This window comes from Myotis myotis, unplaced genomic scaffold, assembly GCF_014108235.1.
Source record: "Myotis myotis isolate mMyoMyo1 unplaced genomic scaffold, mMyoMyo1.p scaffold_m19_p_1, whole genome shotgun sequence".
NCBI classification, from domain to species: Eukaryota; Metazoa; Chordata; class Mammalia; order Chiroptera; family Vespertilionidae; genus Myotis; species Myotis myotis.
In genome coordinates, this window is record NW_023416313.1 from 24,387,197 (window position 1) to 24,408,337 (window position 21,141).

General features: G+C 38.0%; 2 protein-coding genes across 3 annotated transcripts in view; one reads left to right on the forward strand and one right to left on the reverse strand.

The window, feature by feature from the left end:
* The first annotated feature begins 8 nt into the window (after positions 1–8).
* Positions 9–20,426, forward strand: LIAS (lipoic acid synthetase). Of its 2 annotated transcripts, XM_036331530.1 has the most exons (11): positions 10–192; positions 1,601–1,773; positions 2,721–2,814; positions 3,646–3,726; positions 6,306–6,462; positions 6,547–6,604; positions 8,045–8,173; positions 10,221–10,366; positions 11,880–11,950; positions 16,722–16,833; positions 19,518–20,426. In XM_036331530.1, the coding sequence occupies exons 1-11, from the start codon at positions 148–150 to the stop codon at positions 19,568–19,570; spliced, it is 1,119 nt and encodes a 372-aa protein (XP_036187423.1). In that variant the 5' UTR covers positions 10–147; the 3' UTR covers positions 19,571–20,426. The 2 variants fall into 2 exon arrangements, with proteins under 2 accessions (XP_036187424.1, XP_036187423.1); XM_036331531.1 differs by lacking the exons at positions 2,721–2,814; positions 6,306–6,462; positions 6,547–6,604 and having other exon boundaries at positions 9–192.
* Positions 14,630–21,141, reverse strand: part of UGDH (UDP-glucose 6-dehydrogenase) — a 40,976-nt gene continuing 34,464 nt past the window's right edge. Inside the window, exons 12-13 of the transcript XR_004971392.1 lie at positions 15,494–15,600; positions 14,630–14,832 (exon numbers count right to left, since the gene is read on the reverse strand). The gene's annotated coding sequence lies outside the window, so the exon portion shown is untranslated. The remainder of the gene's footprint in view (positions 14,833–15,493; positions 15,601–21,141) is intronic.

Sequence of the window (21,141 nt, forward strand, 5' to 3'; positions counted from 1 at the left end):
GGCTAAAGCAGCCAATCGGGAGCCAGCTTGAAGTTCCACCGGTTCAGTGGTATTTAAGGTCAGCTGTCATAAATACCAAGAGGATTTTCTACCTGTTTTTTCCTGGTAACTAGATCCCGGGACCCTGCTGGAAGACGGAAGAGGGAGATGTCTCTACGATGCGGGGTAGTAGTCCGCACCGTGAGACCCCAGGTGAGCGGCGGGACTTCAGGGTGCGGGCGTGGGGTGGGGGGCTCCATTCTCTTCAGTGCGCCCAATAATAAGGCCAACAATTTCTGATCATTTACTTCTACCCAGGCACTGTTCTAATCTTTTTTCTTTATTTTAACGGAAGCAACAAATTGCTCTATTCTCGTGGCCCTCGGGATAACATGTGCTGCTTTTTTTAAAAAAAAAAAATATTTTTATTGATTTCAGAGAGGAAAGGAGAGGGAGAATCATTGACTGGCTGCTTCCTGCACCACCCTCCCCTAGGGGTCTAACCGAAAGCCCTGCTGGTGCCGTAATCCGGGAATGGGCCCGCCCCACCACTGACTGAGCCCTGCCCGCGGGGCTCTAATCTTTTTTCACGTGGTGTCATTTAATGCTCCCAACTCCCCTGTGTGGTACAGTCTCTGGTATTGGTTTCTTTGTAGGTTCTCTGGCCCACGCTGAGAGCTTTTCTCTCTGTTTATCACTGAGTTGAACCCTGCACTTTTTGGAACATTTATAGGAGCACTGTTTTGAGCACCCCTTATTATTTACTACTATAGGCCCAGTGTGCGAGATTTTTGCACTGGGGTGGGAGGTCCCTCAGTCCAGATTGTAAGAGGGCACAGGCCAGGCCAAGGGGTGCCCATTGGGGCCAGGGAGGAATCGGGAGGTTGGCCAGCTGGGGAGGGACCTGGAAGGCCTCCAGGGCCTGGCGGGCTAATCCCTGATTGGCTGGACCCCAGCAGCAAGCTATGCTACAGGTTGGAGCGTCTGCCCCCTGTTGGTCAGTGCACCTCATAGTGAGCGGTTGAGCGGCTTTAGCATATCATTAGCATATTAGGCTTTGATGACCGGACACTTAGCCTATTAGGCTTTTATTATATAGGAAGCATATCAGGCTTTTATTACATAGGATAGGATGTACTAGACCCCACTCTGGATGCTGAACACACAAACCTGTGCTGTAGGCTTTCCCGGAGACAAGGACAAGTGCTGTAGCAATGTGCAGCACCATTAACAGACGCTCTTCTTAAATTGTTGAAGATTCTTTTGCATTAGATGTACTGACTAATGACTTTTGCAGTGTTTGGGCTATCTTGTCACGTTCGTATTCACATCTAGAAGCTAGTGGTTTCTTATGGTCAACAAATGTACAGTTGACCCTTGAACAACAAGGGTCTGAACTGCAAAAGCCCACTAATGAGGCGTGTGTGTGTTTTTTTTCCCCTATCTGCATTTGGGAATCCCGATGGGAAGGTAGGATTGTACGCGTTGATCCAGTTCGTTTTATACAGGGATGTGAGCATCCTCAAATTTTGGTATCTGCAGGAGGGTGGGGAGCGGGGTATTAAATGGTAAGTAAATTATTCCAAACCCCACTAAATAAATGTCATAATGAACTCTTTAGGTATTTGGAAAATATTTGTGCAGTCCAGTCAGAGCAGTAAGTTCCTTGCCAGATAAAAAAAAGGAAGTTTTACAAAATGGACCAGACCTTCAAGATTTTGTGTCTGGTAATCTTGCTGACAAGAGCACCTGGGATGAATATAAAGGAAACTTAAAGCGCCAGAAAGGAGAAAGGTAATTGAAATTTTTAGATCATTTTAATGTCCAATTCCTTCATCTTGCATTATTCTAAGATATAACCAAACCTTAGAGTATATTTTTAATCAGACTTGTTAAATTTAGCTTAAAATCATTAAAAGGAAGTGATAACAGACATAGAATAGGTAAGTAGGTGAAATTGTTGAAATGCTTTTCTCTGTGCTCTTTGATAATTTTCCTTTAACCTTTCTAGGATGAACCATCCTACATCTCCATCTCCTTTTTTCTATTCATCATCAAATTTCTTCAGAAAGTAAAGGTTATTACCTTACTACTAATCTATTAGACCTTGTTAAATTTTTCATTGTAATTGGGTGTTTATGATCTAACTTGTGCTTCTCGAAGTCTGTGTACATATGACCTATGGATACCTTGACTTAATTTAAAAGAATGGTGAGGGGATTTCATGCAGAGGACAAATTGTTTTGCTGATACTTTACCCAACAACTTCTAGATCCCAAGTGGGTGGAAGTCAACCTGAGGATACATAGTCTTCACTCCAAATTTCAGATTTTTCTCATTTAATAATCAACATAAAAATCGAGAATATAAAGTACAGCAGAAAATCCTCCTTAATCTGAAAAAATATAGAATTTTTTCATTGGGAAATGAGATGTTCAAAACTTCCTCATTCTTTTTTATTAGGATGGTGTTATTCTGTGCCTTTGCAAATGATAGCCATGAGTATAGTGCCCTGTTAGACACAAATATCAGTGTTTCCTAAAGTGTTTGAGCAAGCCGACATTTGAATCTCTGTTCTTTCTTCTATGGCAAAAATTATAAGTTAATTCAGAATAATGGGGCGTAAACCTCTTAACCAGGAATTAATAGATCAACATATGATTATTAGATGAATTAATAGATCAAAGCTGTATGATTATTTGGGGATAAGTTTGTTAATGGATGGTTTTCATTTTCCTCAGGTTAAGACTACCTCCATGGCTAAAGACAGAGATTCCTATGGGAAAAAATTACAATAAGCTGAAAAATACTTTGCGGAATTTAAATCTCCATACAGTAAGTTGTCAAAGTGTTAAATATGTCTCCTAACCAAAAGCCATACATTTTCTACATGTGTAACTTAAAAATTAATAAACTACATAGCAATAACAGTAAGTAAAGTGTTTAGGATACATTACTATTAATAATGGAAATAAATTTAAAAATTATTTTCCTTACAAAAGAAACAAAAAGTAATTGAAGCCCTAGCTGGTTTGGCTCAGTGGATAGAGCATCAGCCTGTGGACCAAAGGGTCCTGGATTCGATTCCAGTCAAGGGCATGTACCTCAGTTGCAGGCTCCCCAGCCCGGGCCCTGGTCAGGCTCATGCAGGAGGCAACCAGTCAATGTGTTTCTCTCACATCAGTATTTCTCTTTGCCTTTCCGGCTCTCTTCCACTCTCCCTAAAAATCAATGGGAAAATATCCTCAGTGAGAATTAAGCAAAAAAAAAAAAAGTAATTGAATTTCTTAGCTTCTCATTTAATAGTAGGGGAAAAAAAGATTTTCCTGCATCTTAGGAAATGAGGGTTTGTTTGTTTTATATTACAAGTTAAGAACTTGCTTGTAGGAAAGACCTCATTTACATAATCCCAAATGTTAACTATACCACTTTGGTAACTGTTCAATATATATCCTTACAGACCTTTTCTTTGCACATATAAAATGTATACATTCATATAGTTTTTAACTTAATAAAGATACAGTTTGGCAACTTAACAGCATTTTTAAATAGTGAATTTCTTCATACATATGTTGTAAAGATGTACAGGTAAAATGCCTAGTCACTCATTTGTTCAATTGGTAAATATTTTCAACCTGGTTGTACTCAGTTCCCTTTTGCTCACAGGTGTGTGAGGAAGCTCGCTGTCCCAATATTGGAGAGTGTTGGGGAGGTGGAGAATATGCTACTGCTACAGCCACAATCATGGTAAGGCCAGTCTCAAACTCTAAAGCTTTCGTCTAGAAATTGAAAGGAAATGTTTTATGTCTTTCTCCTAAAAATATGCATTATGTGCCTCTGATTAGATTTTTCATTTCGCATGGATTTTTGCGAAATGCTTAAAAAAAAAACCTGACAAAATAAACCAGCCTGTTATGATCTCTCCCTTCTCTGAATAAATCTCTGAATATATTATTGATTTTTCCATCTGTCTGACAGTTAATCATGTGCTGTCTTGAGCTATATCTTCTATTAAGTTTTGGAAATGTTACTTATGGTACTGAACTTCTTTTTCCCCCTAAACAACAAGAATTTATTTTTCTCATGGGCTTTTGGTTGGCTGGGGTTCCACTGACCTTGACTGAGCTAAGCTGAACTCCAGGAAGTAGGTTGGGTTCAGGTCTGCTCTACAGAGCTTTATTTACCTTGGACCAGCAGCTCTCCAGGGCATATTCTTATGGAGAATGGAAGGAGTACAAGAGGGTAAGCCAACCACCTATGCACATTTGAGCTTTCTGCTTGGTCATGCCTGCTATCATTCTATTGGTCAAATTAAGTCATATGGCCAAGCCAAACATCAGTTGGGATAGACACATAAACTCCTCATCCAGTGTGTGGGGAGGGTGGGGGGCGGGGGGCAGGGGGCCTGCAAGTTACATGGCAAATGGTGAGATGTATAACCTTAATTTGGTTGCCTAAAAATTTGGATTAACAGTGCAGTCTACCATATTTATCCAGAGGAGTGTGGATATAGAGGTATTGAGGTTAACCTGTATTATGTGCAACTGAGAATTCACGCTTGTCCGGAAAGGTCTGATAAACCATTGCATTGTACCAGCTGGAGGCTATTCACTTGAGGAAGTGGGGATTCTTATGAGATAGAGCTCCTTCTTATAATGCAGAGCCAACCAGGAGCCTATCCAAGTTACACAACCTCAGTTCTTGGAGGAGTCATTCTGAATACTCCATGATGGGGATCTCTGGTTCCTCCCCTTACCAGGTCCCCTTTCCCACTGTTGACTCATAACTGGTTCCTGGGAGAGTTCATTGTTTCATTAAAACTCTGTGAGACATTGGGCCTAAGCATCATTGCTGTGAGTCCCCTCTGAGAGGGTTAAAGAGGGAAAGGAGCTTTCTCCCCCAAACTACAACCCCTACAGAACATCTGCAATGGCTGTGCTTGCAGGGGGTAGACATGGTGGTGACCTGTGGCAGCAGCAGCAGTGTCCTAGAGAAAGCGATACCCACAGAGAGCAGATTGTTAACTTTTTTTATGTGTTTTCTGTTTCATCTATTTAACAAGAAGGAGCTGTGCCTTCTATTTAATTTCCACAGAGACCTGCATATTGATGTTCATTAAATATTTTATTTCTTTTAAGTCATTTTATTAATATTAAATAGATACAAAAGAATCTCTATAACTTATGTGTAAGAATATCAGTATAGCAAATAACTCAATAGCTCCAGTTTGAGAGTAGAACATTAGCATTATCTTTGAACCCGCCTATGCATTCCTTGCGGATTGCATCTGTTGGCGTCCAGCCCCAGCAGGTCCAGGGGTTCCCAAAGGTGTGGACGGAGTCGGCGAAGAATAAATGACACGGAGGCAGCGTTCAGTTGATCATCATAGCTAGGTTCTCTTTTTATTGTCCTGTTACATCTGTATTTATATCATTTGATCCTATAAGCATATAATCACATCATGGTATGTTTTGGGTAACCTTCTACAGTTCCTGGTTTCATTTCCATAGTTTCTTATCTGACCTTTACCAAAAATCCTGTCTCTATCTAGTTCTGTTGATTTTAATCTTGTCTAGGTTAATCTCTGTGTTCCATTATAAGGGCTATTCCAAGGTCGCTGCTCTACTGATAAGCTTCAAGGAAGTGACAGAAGGAGATTATCCTACACAGTAAAGGTTATGTCCTCCCAGCCTCGATGCTTGCCTTCCCTGGGACTGCCCTGTGTCGGTGGATCTCTAGGGGTATAGGCTTTGGTGCTTTCCCTGGTGGGCAGACCCCTGGGGATGTGGGCCCAACAAGCCCCAAATTTATTGCCAACAGTCTTAGTCCAAGTTCTTCATAAGTAGTACATGGTATTTCTGTAACACTAGGAGGATTTACTGATTTATTCTCTTCCTTAGTCCTGTTAACCCCTAACCTGAGGAAACAACCTTTCTCGGGGAGGTGGGCCTGTTTAAAACACATAGCGCTAAGAGGGGGAGCAAACCATATGCCATATACGCCAGGTCCCTTGAAACATAAGCTGTGCAGATGTTTCTTCCTTGCAGCGACTGTGTCAAGCAGCAAGGGTGGACCGGCTTCCGGCATGCATCCCCTTTCTTTTTCCCTTAACACCATTCTTAGTCCTGAGTTTATCACTTCCTATTTTTTTCTCGTTTTACCACATTATATTTGTGTCACTTAACTATATTGCTTAGCTTTGAATGGTTCAAATTTCTTATGAACAGAGTCAAATTGTATTTATTCTTTGTAACTTTATCCTCTCAATATTATATTCTTGAGGGTCATCTGTCTACTTGATTGAAATGGTAACATCTCTATTTTAGTTGATGGGTGACACATGTACAAGAGGTTGCAGATTTTGTTCCGTTAAGACTGCAAGAAAGCCACCTCCGCTGGATGCCAATGAGCCCTACAATACTGCGAAGGCAATAGCAGAGTGGGGTCTGGATTATGTTGTCCTGACATCTGTGGATCGAGATGGTTAGTATCATTATTACCTCTTCTGGAAATTGGCTCTTACTAATTTGTGGCATCACCTTGAGCAGTGGGCTCTCTTGTTTCTAGATTTGCCTGATGGAGGAGCTGAACACTTTGCAAAGACTGTATCATACTTAAAGGAAAGGTACTTGTGTAATTTAAGGACTGTTTTGGTCTCATGTAAGTTCAGTATGGTCTTTACTTCAAAGCAGTGGTATTAACCTTTTTTTTGGGGGGGGGGGGCGTGTTATAAATCCCTCTGATAATCTGGAAATTATCTGCCATAAAAAAGCATATGTAAACATACAGATACATATTTGCAGAAATTTTAGGGATTTGGAGACACGAACTTATCCACGAACCTTTGGTGCCCCTGCTTTGTATTTGAGTGCTAGTCTAAACTTTCTTTGAGTAATTTTAAAAGAAGTATAAAGCTGCAGTCTTCCTAGCACTGATTTTGAATAAATCATCATCTAGAAGGAATAAGGATGAGATAAGCTCCCACACTGTAAAAATATGTAAGTCTTGATGTAGATTTTATCTGTATTTATATGTCCTTGGAATTTTACCCATAATCCACACTTTTGCGATTTTAATCTCGTCCATTTAAAAAGATTGAAAAAGGGAGTTATGCCTATTTCCCACAGCTCAGTGCTAGTCTAGCACCTACATACTTAGTAAATGTTTCTTCAGTGATTCTTGTAATATTTTCTACTTAATATATTTTGTAATTCATTAAAAAAAATTTTGTTTGCAACCCACTAAATTGATTTCACAAACTACTAATGGGTTTCAATTTGCAGTTAACAAACAGTGAGTTACAGGATGTGTTCTTTCAATATCTTTTATATCCATGAAAGGGCATATTTTTTTTTTACATCTGTTCTCTTAGGAAACAGCTCCCAAAACTTTACAGTTAGTGGAAAAATTTGTCAGCTGTCCCGGTCATTTCTCCTGCTGTCAGAGAAAGCAGCTCTATGAGCTAGTTCACATTTCAATGCTTGAATGTATAGATATAGCCAATATAAATAGAAAGGTTAATATTTAGCTTACATTCTATTTAAGCAAAGCTCAACTTGATTCAGCAACTCAGAACAGCTTTTAAAGCCCATAACACTTGTGAAATATTTGCGAGGACAGTCCTATTTGATGAATTTTAAAAGAAATAAAAATCAAAGCAATCAAATAATGTTTACATTCACAGAGATATCCCAATTTACTTTCTAAAAAATAAAAAATATTTTATATTTAACGTTGTAATACTTATATTTTAATTCCTAAAAAATACATATTTTTTATATGCCTTCTTAGTAATGCTTAAAAATCTGCACAGTCTCAAAATGTATCCTGGTTGTCCTTTGCTTACAGATGTGTTTTAGCCGCTGTGTACATATTATTTGATGTTCTGGATTTATTTTTTCATTAAACAGTTCAGATATAAACATTTGTATGTTCATGCTTTTGGGGGCAGGATTCTAAAGATTACTGTGTTGAAACTGATACAGAATGTGTAGGGTGATTTCTCTTTTGAGCAGCAGTTATGTCAGTTCTCCTCAGTTTAATGCTTATCTTTTTTTTCCTTTAGGAATCCAAAAATTCTTGTGGAATGTCTCACTCCTGATTTCCGAGGAGATCTTAAAGCAATAGAAAAAGTCGCTCTGTCAGGATTAGATGTATATGCACATAATGTAGAAACAGTTCCAGAATTACAGAGGTGATTACGCATACAGAGTAATGTTGGAATGTTTTCTCACTTTTTTCAAAGAACTTTGTAATAGACTTTTAGAAAGTGAATTTTTTAAACAAAAGAAACGTAAATAAGCCTGTTACAGAAAAATTAAAATAATATTGCCAACAAAAGAATGTGATCATCACCCATAATATTTCTACCCAGTAATATCAGTTTCCAGTATCCAAGTATAAATATCATATTTATGCATGTGTATGTTTTGTTATACACACATAATGAGCACCTTTTTTTCTTTTTTTGATACTGTCTTACTACAAGTGCCAATGAGTTATTTTTTCAAAGAACAGTGTTAAAAAAAAAATTACACAAGAGCAAATACTTTGATTATAATTCTAAAAAAAAAAACAAACAAAAAAGACTATAAAATACATTTGGCATTAAGATATGCAATAAATGCTGAAACCGGTTTGGCTCAGTGGATAGAGCGTCGGCCTGTGGGCTGAAGGGTCCCAGGTTCGATTCCGGTCAAGGGCATGTACCTGGGTTGCGGGCACATTCCTGGTAGGAGATGTGCGGGAGGCGGCTGATCGATGTTTCTCTCTCATCGATGTTTCTAACTCTGTCTCTCTCCCTTCCTCTCTGTAAAAAATCAATAAAATATATTAAAAAAAAAGATATGCAATAAATGATGCCAAAGGAAAACTGGTATTCAGATGTATTTTAAAATCTCTTTTAAAAAGTAGACACTATACTTCTTTACTTTTTCTAAAAATTTTAGTGGGTAAGAATAATTATAGATTGTTATTCCACATTATGACTATGCTCATATTTCAAAAAAATAAAAATTATTTTAACCTTTAACATTCATTTTTATTAATTTTAGTAAAGTTTTTGATAATGGTTTTGTTAGTTTATAGACATTATACTGTGTTATAGAATTTGAAAGAAATATGATAAAGAATAACCATCATTTCCACTAAATCATAAACATTAGGGAGCATAATTTAAATTCAGTGAAGAAGTACTTTCAGAAAATAATGACTTTCTGTATTACCAGTTTTGTGGTTATTTTTTAACTCATTAATTGGTTTCCTCTCTTCTCAGTGAACTGGTCTCTGGTTAAAAATAACAACCACAACAACAAATCAATTACTCAAAAATAAAGATTGCTTTTGATTTCAGATGAATGCTGGTTTAGCATCAGCAATTTAAAAAATATATATTTTTATTGATTTCAGAGAGGAAGAAAGAGGAGGATATAAACATTAATGACGAGAGAATCATTGATCAGCTACCTCCTGCATGCCTCCCACTGGGGATTGAGCCCTGACCAGGAATTGAACTGACTTTCTGGTTCATAGGTCGATGCTCAACTACTGAGCCACACCAGCCAGGCTAACATCAGCAATTTCTATCCATTGGGCCTTGTCCCAATTTAAACCATGGTGGTTTGGCCCCTGTTGAAGTCTGGCACACAGTCTGTTCCAACCCTGCCCTATCTCATCATACCACCACCAGTGGGTGCCAATTTCCCTGTTTTCACTTAAGAAACATTATCCTTTCCAGTGAAAATTCCAGAATCCTGCATTTTTTTAAACTAGGAGATGTCAATGTTGTATACTCACCAGCAGAGGGCAGCTCAGTCTTTTGAAAAGAAATCATCATAAAAGTTTCAGCCCTGAAATGTGGGTTTAAGTTAAACAGTTTTTTCTTTGTTCAATATGAAGATTTTCTTCCACGCTTTTTCCTTTGTTTCTTGACTACCTCTTATAATCACTCACTCTCAGCTTCAGAATTCTAGCTTCTCCTCAAGTACTTCATAAATTGAATTACTTTTCTTTTCTTTGCCCCAGACTTGAAAGGCCTTAAAAGTCAACAGGGCGCCCGGCAAAGCCTTATTTTCTCTCCTAAAGTAGCAGTTAGACATTGGTGCACAAATTCTACCATTGAACCATAAGATGTAATGTAATATCCAGAATGTACTTTTCTGGTCTTTCATGTTGCTTACCTAACCATGTGCTTAGTTGAGCTTGTGGTTACTCTTGCTGACAACAGCCCTGCTGTTTTCAAGGAAAGTTCGTGATCTCAGGGCCAACTTTGACCAATCTCTGCGGGTCCTGAAGCACGCCAAGGAGGTTCAGCCTGATGTCATTTCTAAAACATCTATAATGTTGGGTTTAGGCGAGGATGACGAGCAAGTATATGCAACAATGAAAGGTAAAGGAATTGAAAATTAAAACTCTTTCCCATTTCATTTGAATAATAGCAGGAACCTCACTTTTTTATTGATTTCAAAGAGAGAGATACAAGCATCAATGATGAGAGAGAAGCATTGATCGGCTGCCTCCTGCACACCCCCTACTGGGGATCGAACCCACAACCTGGGCATGTGCACTAACTGGGAATAGAATCGTGACCTGGTTCATGGGCCGATGCTCTACCACTGAGCCACAGTGGCTGGACAGGATCCCCACTTTGAAGGCCCCATTACGATTCCCTCCATAATCTCAGTGAAAGTCCCAAGAATTAAGTACAGTATATGTTTAGAAATAGTAACATAAAAAGGGAAGGATGTATGTTTTCTTAGAATTTTGTGGAATGATATGCAGGAAGGCCAAGATATGAAATTTGCATCCCATTTTATTTTCTACCCTTGTATCAAGTAAAAACATGATTTTGTCCACTTTTCTTGTTCAGTTAGACAATTTTTGAGAGCCATCTAGGTACCAGGAGCTCTGGCCAGCACTGACAGTTCAAAGATGAGTAAGATGAATCCAGGCCTCTGAGAAAGAGCTTACTGGCAACATTGTCACATAACATGATATATTTTGGACTTTGCTAACCTTAGTCCCGTAAGCCCATTTGCTTTGTCATTCTTAGGCTTTTTAAATTTTTAAATATAACAGCTTTTATTTTACCTGAAAGTCCTTGGCCTTCTTGTAGCTATTTATTGTTTCAAAGAGTAATGAGTTCAAATAGTAATTAAAAGCTTCTCTTTTCCACAGTTCATAATGTTTTACTAGAAAGATTCCAAAGTCAAAGATCAAATCACATCCCCAGTGCATATCTTATATATTTACCTAAAGCCTTATATAGCATGTCTGGTCTACAATGTGGGTGTTTTGGGGCCTTTGATATACTGTTCTCTTCATCTTTTCTGCCTAACAGACTCTAAGTGCTCTAGACACTTTCCAACCGTATTTTAGCATTTATTCCATAGTACTGGAGTCATTCATCTTTATTTTTTATTTTTTTTAAATATATTTTATGGATTTTTTACAGAGAGGAAGGGAGAGGGATAGAGAGTTAGAAACATCGATGAGAGAGAAATATCGATCAGTTGCCTCCCTGCACACCCCCCACTGGGAATGTGCTGGCAGCCAAGGTACATGCCCTTGGCCAGAGTCGAACCTGGGACCCTTTGGTCCACAGGCCGATGCTCTATCCACTGAGCCAAACCGGTTAGGGCTGGAGTCATTCATCTTTATATCAGCCCCCGTGATTGTCTTAATCATTCCTATGTTTTCAGTCCTTACTATATCTCCTGGCACATAAATACCTTTGAATGAATGGGTACAGTCTTACTTTCCAACATCAGGATTATAGGCCAGGATAAAGTTCACACTGTTCTATAGTGAAATTACTTTCTGAAAAATTATCCTTAAATGTATAATTTTAGCATCATAGAAGCATCTGCTAATATAATGTGTGTGTGTTTTTTTTTCTCTAGCACTTCGTGAGGCAGACGTGGACTGTTTGACTTTAGGACAGTATATGCAGCCAACAAAGCGCCACCTCAAGGTACAGCTACCATGAATTGCCAAATGTTGTTAATTTTAATTAAATCTTTATTTTCCACAGGTAAAATTACAAAGCTGCTGGCTTTTCTTTAAAAATATTATTTTATTGATTTCAGAGAGAGAGGGAGAGAGAGAGAGAGAGAGAGAGACAGAAACAACAATGATGACAGAGAATCATTGACTGGCTGCCTCCTACACACCCCAAACTGGGGATCAAGTCCACAACCATTTATATAAAGTTCTAGAAAATACAAAAATATTTATAGTAACAAAGCAGTAAGTGGGGAGGGGTGGGAGGGAGGGATTGAGAAAACTTTTAAAGGTGATAAATACGTCCATTATACTGATTGAGTTGATGGTGTTTCACAGGTGCATACATATGTCAAAACTTCATTTAAACTTGTGTAGTTTATTACCAGTTATACTTCAGTAAACCTGCTAAAAAGCACCAATATTTTCAGAATCACTTAAGAATGAGATATATCACAAGAAACAAAATTTTGTAACTATGTATGGTGACGGATGTTAACTAGACTTACTATGGCGATCATTCTGTAATATATACAAATATCAAATCATTATGTTGTGCACCGAAACTAATATAATGTTTAATGTTTTATGTCAATTATACTTCAAAAAAAAAAAAAAAAGGATGAGACAGATAGGTACTGCCTTATTGACAGGCCACTACACTTTGAGTTCTTACTTCAAAGTGCCTGTGGCATAGTGGAAAGAGTACGTTTTCCACTTGCTTGTCCAAGTTCCACCTCTGTCACAAACCTAGTGACCTCAGTCTTCAGTGTCCTCATCTCTAAAACGTCCCTGCTTATTTTATATAGTTAATGAGCTGAGTGACATCAGGCTTTATAATGTTAGGTGTCATGCAAACGTACTGTATTTAATGTTATTAAATTAGCACAAAGATTGCTATTTTCAACTTATAAAGTCTTTCTATGGCAATAAGCATGCTTTAAGACCTGCTCTTTTTAATAAACAATTTAATGAGAGAAAATGGAAATGTGAATCATTGTTCTTCTCATGTGGAAAACAACACATTTTCTACCAACTTTACTGAATTTAGAGACTGAACAAGATAACAGGTATGAAATGCTTTGAAAAATCTTTGAAAACGTTTTGACAAATATTAGGTGCTATTACTGTAACTATGCTTTATGTCCATGTGGCTAACGTAAAACTTAGAGGTACAGGATAATGGTGGTTCAAAGGACCAAAACACTGGTCCTCAGTATTCCTTTAATTTTAATACTTATTAAATGCCTACTAAACGTAGGCACTGGAAATCTAAAATTGAATGAGGTATCTTATATTCGTCATCACATTAAGTCCTTAAAGCATCCAGATAAGGAAAATGAGGCTTGGAGGGGTTAAAGAGCAACAATCAAGTAAAAGAACAAATATCGCCCTAACAGATCTGGCTCAGTGGATAGAGTGTCGGCCTGTGGACTGAATGATCCTGGGTTCGATTCTGGTGAAGGGCATGTACCTTGGTTGCAGGCTCAACTCCCAGTAGGGGGCGTGCAGGAGGTAGCTGATGGATATTTCTCTCTCATCGATATTTCTAACTCTCTTGCTTCCTCTCTAAAATCAATAAAACATATTTAAGAAATAAAATAAAAATCTACCTATAAGTTAAAAAAAATCCTACTGGAAACACTGAGACTGGCCACCCTCTCTGTCCATCTCTGATAATGTCAATAGGTACCTACATGGTGGCTCCTCCTTTATTCCGGTCCTAGGAGAACCAGAATGGACATGTGGTATGAACAAGAAAGATAACTTCTACATGCAAAGCCACTAAAGCTTTATGGGTGTAACATCTAGCCAATCCTAATGGTTATGAAGTAGCAACTCTGCTCTCTAGGAGACACTGGTGTTAATCTCAGCCTAACATTAGAGGCCAGACCTCCGTTGTTGTAAACACATGGTTTTGACTTCTAGTCCTGCCTTTTATTTACTCTATCATCAGGTAATCTACATTCAGTCTCTGAGCCTGGATTTACTCTCTATGAGACAGAGGTTTAAACTATTCAGGTTGACACATCACCTGGTTGCCTCCTGTACACATCCTAACCGGTGCCCGTGATGAACTCCGTAATGGAGGTACAGACAATTGACCAGAGTCAACCTGCAACCCTTCAGTCGTAGGGCCAACACTATCCACTGAGCCAAACCAGGGAGGGCTAACATGTACACTTTTTAAGCATGCCCTTTTGATGTTTCTATCCATGCCTGCATTCCTGAAACCAAGTTCCTCCTGCCCTCCTCAGTGCTTCTTTCTTGGCAAATAAAATAACTGATGCAAGGAAAAAATAAAAAAAGAAAAATCCTGATATTTAAATCCATATATTCTACACTCAATAGTTTGCCCTTTTTTCTGTGCTCTCAAAATTGCTTATAATCACAAAAGCACTCAATACTTACAAATCATGCCACCTATGTGCTCTACATATATTTACTTATGTCTATTATATAATATGTAATATGTAATATATGTAATATATAATATGTATGTAATATATAATATATACAGGGTGTCCCAAAAATATGTATACATACTTTAAGATCTGATAGCTCAGTTGTAAAAATGAAATGTATTTTAATAAACGCTGCCTTTATAATTATTCAAAGGTGTGTGTGTATAGTTTTCAGGACACACTATATGTATATACATATAAAATATATTACAAAATAAAAACTAAAAATTGCCCTGTGCTCTATATTAAAGAAGACAGTACGTACATCTGTGCCGTAGATGAGGAAGTCACCAGTTAAGGCATGACATAAAATCCGGCACTTATCATCCACTGCTGGGAAGAGTCGAGTCCCATGCTCTTCTTGCGTATCCAAGAGTTCACTTTCTATCTAAAACAAAGAATAGCAGTGGCTCGTAGGGGAGGATCTTTTCCTTAGGTTCAGTTAAACATTCAGACTCAGCAGACTGCATAGGCCAGTTTACTCAGAAAGGCATCGAGCAGGAAGCACGGCTTACGAGCAGGGCAGCATTAGACCCCCCTCTTTAGCGGGAACACAGGCTCTGAAGTTGTCTGGTGGCTAAGCCCTGGCTTCCCAGAAGCAAAGAGCCAAGAACAGATGTGGCAGATGCCCTGGTTTGGAAGCCCCACATTCCAGGGCCAGTATCTCTTGGACAACTTAAGAGGCCTAGTTTCAAGGACCCCCACAAGCAACGTGCCTAAATGTACGAGTCAGTGCACTCCAGGAGGCCCAGATGTGTGGCATTCTCATCAGCTTTTATAGTTCATTTACGGTTTCTCCATGCAGTTACCAACAGGGTCATTTTTACCATAAGCACTGTTGGAAGCAGCACAGTTGATAAACTGGCGGGTTTCTTGCCAGAGCTAGAAAACTAATTGACCATCTCCTGCAGAAGGGTAAAGGTTTTTGTTAATCCTTTATCCACACCTGGCTTTCTAGCTAGTCTGTACAAGGTTGCTTCCTGACCGAAGTTTTTAATAAGACACTAAGTTAACTGAGCAGGCCTCCAGGACCTCAAAGTTATACTTACCAAGTGTAACTGGACTTTGCCTTCAAAAAGAGCAGCAGCGTAGTCTGAATGAAGGCAAACACTGGCTACTGTCCCCAGATACTCCACATCTTTCAATTTTTTCACACCTGTAGCAATTAAAACAACACATTATATAAAGATTTGCAAATAATGTTAACCTTTGCAAGGATATTCTGAGCCTAAAATTTTTATTTTGGCCATGCTAAAGGAAATAGTTGCCATATAAATTTGCCTTTCAGAATTCTATAATGGTTCCCATGAAACAGAGTAATCGAAAATAAAATCACATGCAAAACAAATATTAAACCTTAGTGACAATAAGCTTAATGGTGTCTTTTATCTGAGAATAATTCTCAGGCTTGCTCTATTGCTGAGGGATATCTGACCTCCAGTGAGGGAAGGGACTGGATAGGGTGGGGAAAGAAGGAGGGGGAAAGCAGGGCTCCCTTCAGATGCTAATAGTCATTATCCAAACAATAAAATCAGGGAGGAAACCAGACCAAGGAGTCATTGTGCAAAGGTAGATCCCACTTTTTATTATTTGTGTTTGTTTGTTTGTTAATCCTCATCTGAGGATACTTTTCCATGGATTTTAGAGAGAGTGGAAGGAAGGGGGAGTCAGAGAGAGAGAGAGACATCAAGCCTGCAACTGAAGCATGTGCTCTTGACCAGAATCAAACCTGCACAATTTACAATAGTTAAAGTCCCAAGTGCCCATCAGTAGACGAGTGGATAAAAGAGCTGTGGTACATCTATACCTTGGGATTCTATGCAGCAGTAAAAAAGAAGGGTCTCTTACCCTTTGAGGCAGCATGGAGGGGCCTGGAGAGTATTATGCTAAGTGAAATAAGCCAGATAGAGAAAGGTAAGTATCACATGATCTCACTCATATGTGGAATCTAATGAACAAAATAAACTGATAAACAAAATAGATCCAGAGACACAGAACCATAGAATAGACTGCGGAATCTCGGAAGGAGGGGAGGGTTGGTGAGTGGGAAGAGATCAACCAAAGAACTTGTTTGCATCTATGCATCGTCTATGGACACAGACAATAGGGTGGGGGCAGGCTAGAAGAGGTCAATGGGGGAGACGAGGGGATATATATAATACTTTCAACAATAAATAATTTTTTATGAAACCACCTTGAATACATGGGTATCAATTTTCTGTAGAATCAAAATGATTTATGGAAATTCTAGAATCAAAATTAATTCTTTAAATCTAGGTTGAAGAATACATTACTCCTGAAAAGTTCAAATACTGGGAAAAAGTAGGAAATGACCTTGGATTTCATTATACGGCAAGTGGCCCTCTGGTGCGTTCTTCATATAAAGCAGGTAAGGTAGACTGTGCGGGATGGTTTCATGTAGGCCATAACTTTCCATATTTACATTTTAATAGTTGTGGTTGTCTTTTGTGAAGAAGAAAAAAAGTGGGGAGGGTTTGGGGGGACTTCCTTAGGAGATTTGTTTCATAAGGGTCATATTGAGGGAACATTTACTCTTAGTTGTTCATTTGTTAAATAAAGAATCCTTCCCTTCCCTACCTTAATATGTAATAGCTCAGCTACTCTGATGAAAGCAGAAGTAATCAGTTTATTCTATGCTTGGATATCAATAGTAGGTTACTCAGAAATGACCAAGATCCATCAAGCATATAACATGGTTTTTTGGAAAACGTAGTCATTTGACAATGATGCCAGTTGTTTTTTCAAACTCCAAATTTTAGATCAAACTAAACCCTTAAAAGTGTTTGACAGCATTGCTGCCTGCAACATTAATAGCTTTGTGTTTTTCCTCCCAGAGGCAACAGAAAAAAAAATTCTTAAGATTATTTTCCCCAAAAAAAAAAAAAAAAAAAGATTATTTTCCCTATAAACGTTTTTTGCTTTTACTTGCTACATGCAATTTTTCACCTGTGTAATTTTAGCTCTTATTTTGATCCATAGTTTGAGCTGACTAGTGAAAATAAAAGCCTTTTCCAAGAGATTAAAAATCATGATAATGGCCATTAAAAGGTTTGTGAGAACATATCTGAAAATTTAATTTAATCCAAGAGATCTTTATGGTGTTTGCCCTGTCGGTTAGACTTAATTATAATTTTTTGAAGAATAAACAGCTAGTTATTTTTTGGATGTGTCTGAGCCATGTTGTTACTGTTAGTGATCTTTTCTTTTTATTTCATTTTATTTTTTAAATACTTTTATCTGCTCTATCCCTTTTATTTTTTTATTTATTTTTAAATCCTCATCCAAGGATATTTTTCCATTGATTTTAGAGAGAATGGAATAGAGAGGGAAAGACAGAGAGAAACATCAATGTGAGAGAAACACATCAGTTGGTTGCCTCCTGCAGGAGCCCTGACCAGGGCCCGGGGCTGGGAAGAAGCCTGCAACCACTGTAGGTACCCTTGACCGGAATCGAATCCCGACCCTTGGGTCTGCTCTACCCACTGAGCAAAACTGGCTAGGGCTTAATGCTCTTTTTTTGGGGGGGGGGGGCTTAATGCTCTTTTAAATGACTTTTATAGTAGGGTCTAAATCATAGATAAGCTTAAATTTGGCATGAATTATATTTATAAAAATTATACAAAGTATAAGTAATATTTATTGTGTTCCTGTAAAGAAATTAAATGAAGTAATAATAGCTTATCCTAGTTACAAAACCCAAGAGTTTGATTGACTGCATTGACAGAATGTGGGGACTTTGGAAACTAATAATTACAAGTGATTTATTCTTCAGGCAGTGCTAGCAAGCTAACACTATATATAAAGAATAGAAAAATACCAGCTTCCAAAGTGGTTACAGTAGAGTACTGTCATTTGAAAGGAGTTTTTATTTTGTTGTTTTTGGTTTTGTGTATGTATGTATGTTTTTAAGGAAATTTTCTAACATTTATAAGGAAATTAATTACAAATATTTTAATGCTTTTTAAATTACCAGTAAAAGATCAAATTCTGGTTATAGAGCATTAGATTCAGACCATGCATTAGGATCTGATAATAACATTTGTTTCGCTCCTATCAGATTTAGATAGAGGTATGGAGCAGCAAGGATCTCCATCACTTGGCTAGTTTATGAGCTTTGGGATTCTTTGTGATTGTATACGGAAGGTTGCAATTCTACTCGTATATTTGGATGACAAAGAGACTTGATCAGACTCCTCATAAAATCAGACCTGCAGCTCTGAGCTCTGCCAGTAAGCATTGAGCTGTGCTGTCACAGTGACTGACACACCTAGGGGGTGGAGAAGAAGCCATTATAAAGGAAGAGCTCTTGCTTCCCTAGAGGGGAATGAGCTAAAGAGATTCCATCAGATGAGTCTGCTCAACTGAAACGAGGTCTGTTTTATAAACATCACATCTAGGCTAATAATGTAGCAGAATTGCTCTCTGAAAGGAATTGTGCCAACAGCAATACCTTTGTCAGTGATGAGGAATAGATAGTACACATAGTGTGGAATAAATGTACAGAAGACCCATAGATACAATAGGGTCATCCTTTATAATACTGAGTTACTAGAAAGAATAATAGTAAATTATTTCATTCATATGTGGAATTTAATGAACAAACGGAACTAACAAGCAAAATAGAGACAGACTCATAGTGAGAGAGCAGGCAGACAGCTTTGGTGGTGGTGGGGGGGGCGGTTATGGGGGATGGAGGGATTGAACAAAAAAGAAAAAACTCATGGATACAGGCAACAGTATGGTGACTGCAGGGGAGAGGAAGGTGGGTGGAGGTGGGAGAGGGTGAAGGGGGATAAATGGTGATGGAAAAAATATAATAAAGAGGAAAAAAACAAGAATAATAGTAGAGATTGTAGTGATCATAAAAAAATTATTTTAAGAATAATGACTAATCATTGTTGGGGAAAGAGCCAAAGATATAGGAGATATTGCCATTGAGAAGAGAGAAATGCCAACAAACACAAAAATCTTCTTTAAAGGGAAACACTGAAGTATAATTTTCTGACATTGACTTTAAATTGATATTAATCTATTTTCATTTTTCCTAAATAGGTGAATTTTTCCTGAAAAATTTAGTGGCTAAAAGAAAAACAAAAGCCCTGTAACACTTAACAAGACATTCAAGATCACAGGAATTCTAGAACTGGATTCCATTTGCTAACAGAGGTGGTGACAGAATGCCTATGCTTCACTGGATGAACCCAATTTTTGTTTTAAGAAAAATGTCAATAAGTTGTTCATATTTTAATTATAGCAATTTATTTGCCTTTTAACATATCTTTTTTGTCCCCCAATAGATAGTTGCTTGCTGTGATGTAATCATAAAACATCCTTGTAAGAGCTTACTGTTTTACAGTATAATTTAAAAATGCATTGAAAACTTCTAGCAAACCTTAAGCCTCTCTTACTTGTGCATCATTGATGCATTGCATTTCTGATAAATAACATACTATGATGAAACAGGCAATATAGCTGGAGACTCTGATCAGATTACGTGTAATTAGATTTGTTCTTCACATAACAGTATAACATCATTGGGATGATTTAGAAAGGCTTAAGAGCTTGCATGTTGACTTTTACAATGGTGTGACCACTTTAGTTTGGCAAAATAGTTTTGCGTCGATTACTTGTTTAGGGCCTCTGTGAAACCAAGACCATGATGTTGTCCAAGACAGGGAAATGTGATCTAAGGGTAGTTTGCTATCACCATGCACTGTCCCTTTTATTCCTCACATTGCTCTGAGGAGGCGGTTGTATGCATAATAGTAGTGATCTGAGTAAGGAATTTATTTCCTAAGTACCAGGAACTTTTGACTGAATCTTGTCTTTCTTCTATATCTCACAAAGGAAGTCTTTAGGTGGCTATATTGTAAAATATGTAATGTGGATAGCCAGTTCTGTTTTGAGTTTTAAAATGTGTGAACTAGTATTTTTAATAAAAATAATGCATAACTTTGAAAATTAGTACATTTTAATTTCACTCACGGGAATCAAACATACTTTGATTCACTTTCTTTAGAGATCCTAGTAAATTTTGCCGTGTAAAATTAACTCCATCACTTTAAAGGTAAACATCTCTGACAACCATCCTCCCTAAAATCTATTCTTTCACGGGAATAATAGATTAGATTTTAATGTTTCCTAATTTTGCACTATGGAGGCGAATGAGAATGAAACATTTTAGCAAAAGAATCTTTTTGTCAAATGAAATGTAATGGAATCCAGTGTAAAATAATTAGAATGTCATAACTAACCATTATACCATGACTAAAATCCATGACCTACTGCCTGGGTCTTGCTGGACATTTGGATGTGATGAACATATACTGTAAAGGTATATTCCTTGCACACCTGTAACAGACATACAGGTTTGAATTTTTAAGAGGCCAGGGCAGAGCTTTGACCTTCCTAAACAAATGATGCATTAATAAGAAGTACATTTCGCCCCAGCCAGCTTGGCTCAGTGGATAGAACGTCAGCCCGAGGACTGTAGGGTCCCAGGTTCGATTCTGGTCAAGGGCATATACCTTGGTTGCAGGCTCGACCCTGGGTCCTGGTCAGGGCAAGTCCAGGAGATAACCAATCGATGTGTTTCTCTCACATTGGTGTTTCTCTCACTGTGTTTTCCCCCCTCCCTTCCACTCTCCAAAAATCAATAGAAAAATATCCTCTGGTG

Excerpts from the sequence above, each read along its gene's own strand:
- LIAS (XM_036331530.1), top strand. The coding sequence starts at position 148 with ATGTCTCTACGATGCGGGGTAGTAGTCCGCACCGTGAGACCCCAG. Across the intron at positions 3,727-6,305 it reads CTGCTACAGCCACAATCATG|TTGATGGGTGACACATGTAC; the intron begins GTAAGGCCAGTC and ends TCTCTATTTTAG. Across the intron at positions 8,174-10,220 it reads ACAGTTCCAGAATTACAGAG|GAAAGTTCGTGATCTCAGGG; the intron begins GTGATTACGCAT and ends GCTGTTTTCAAG.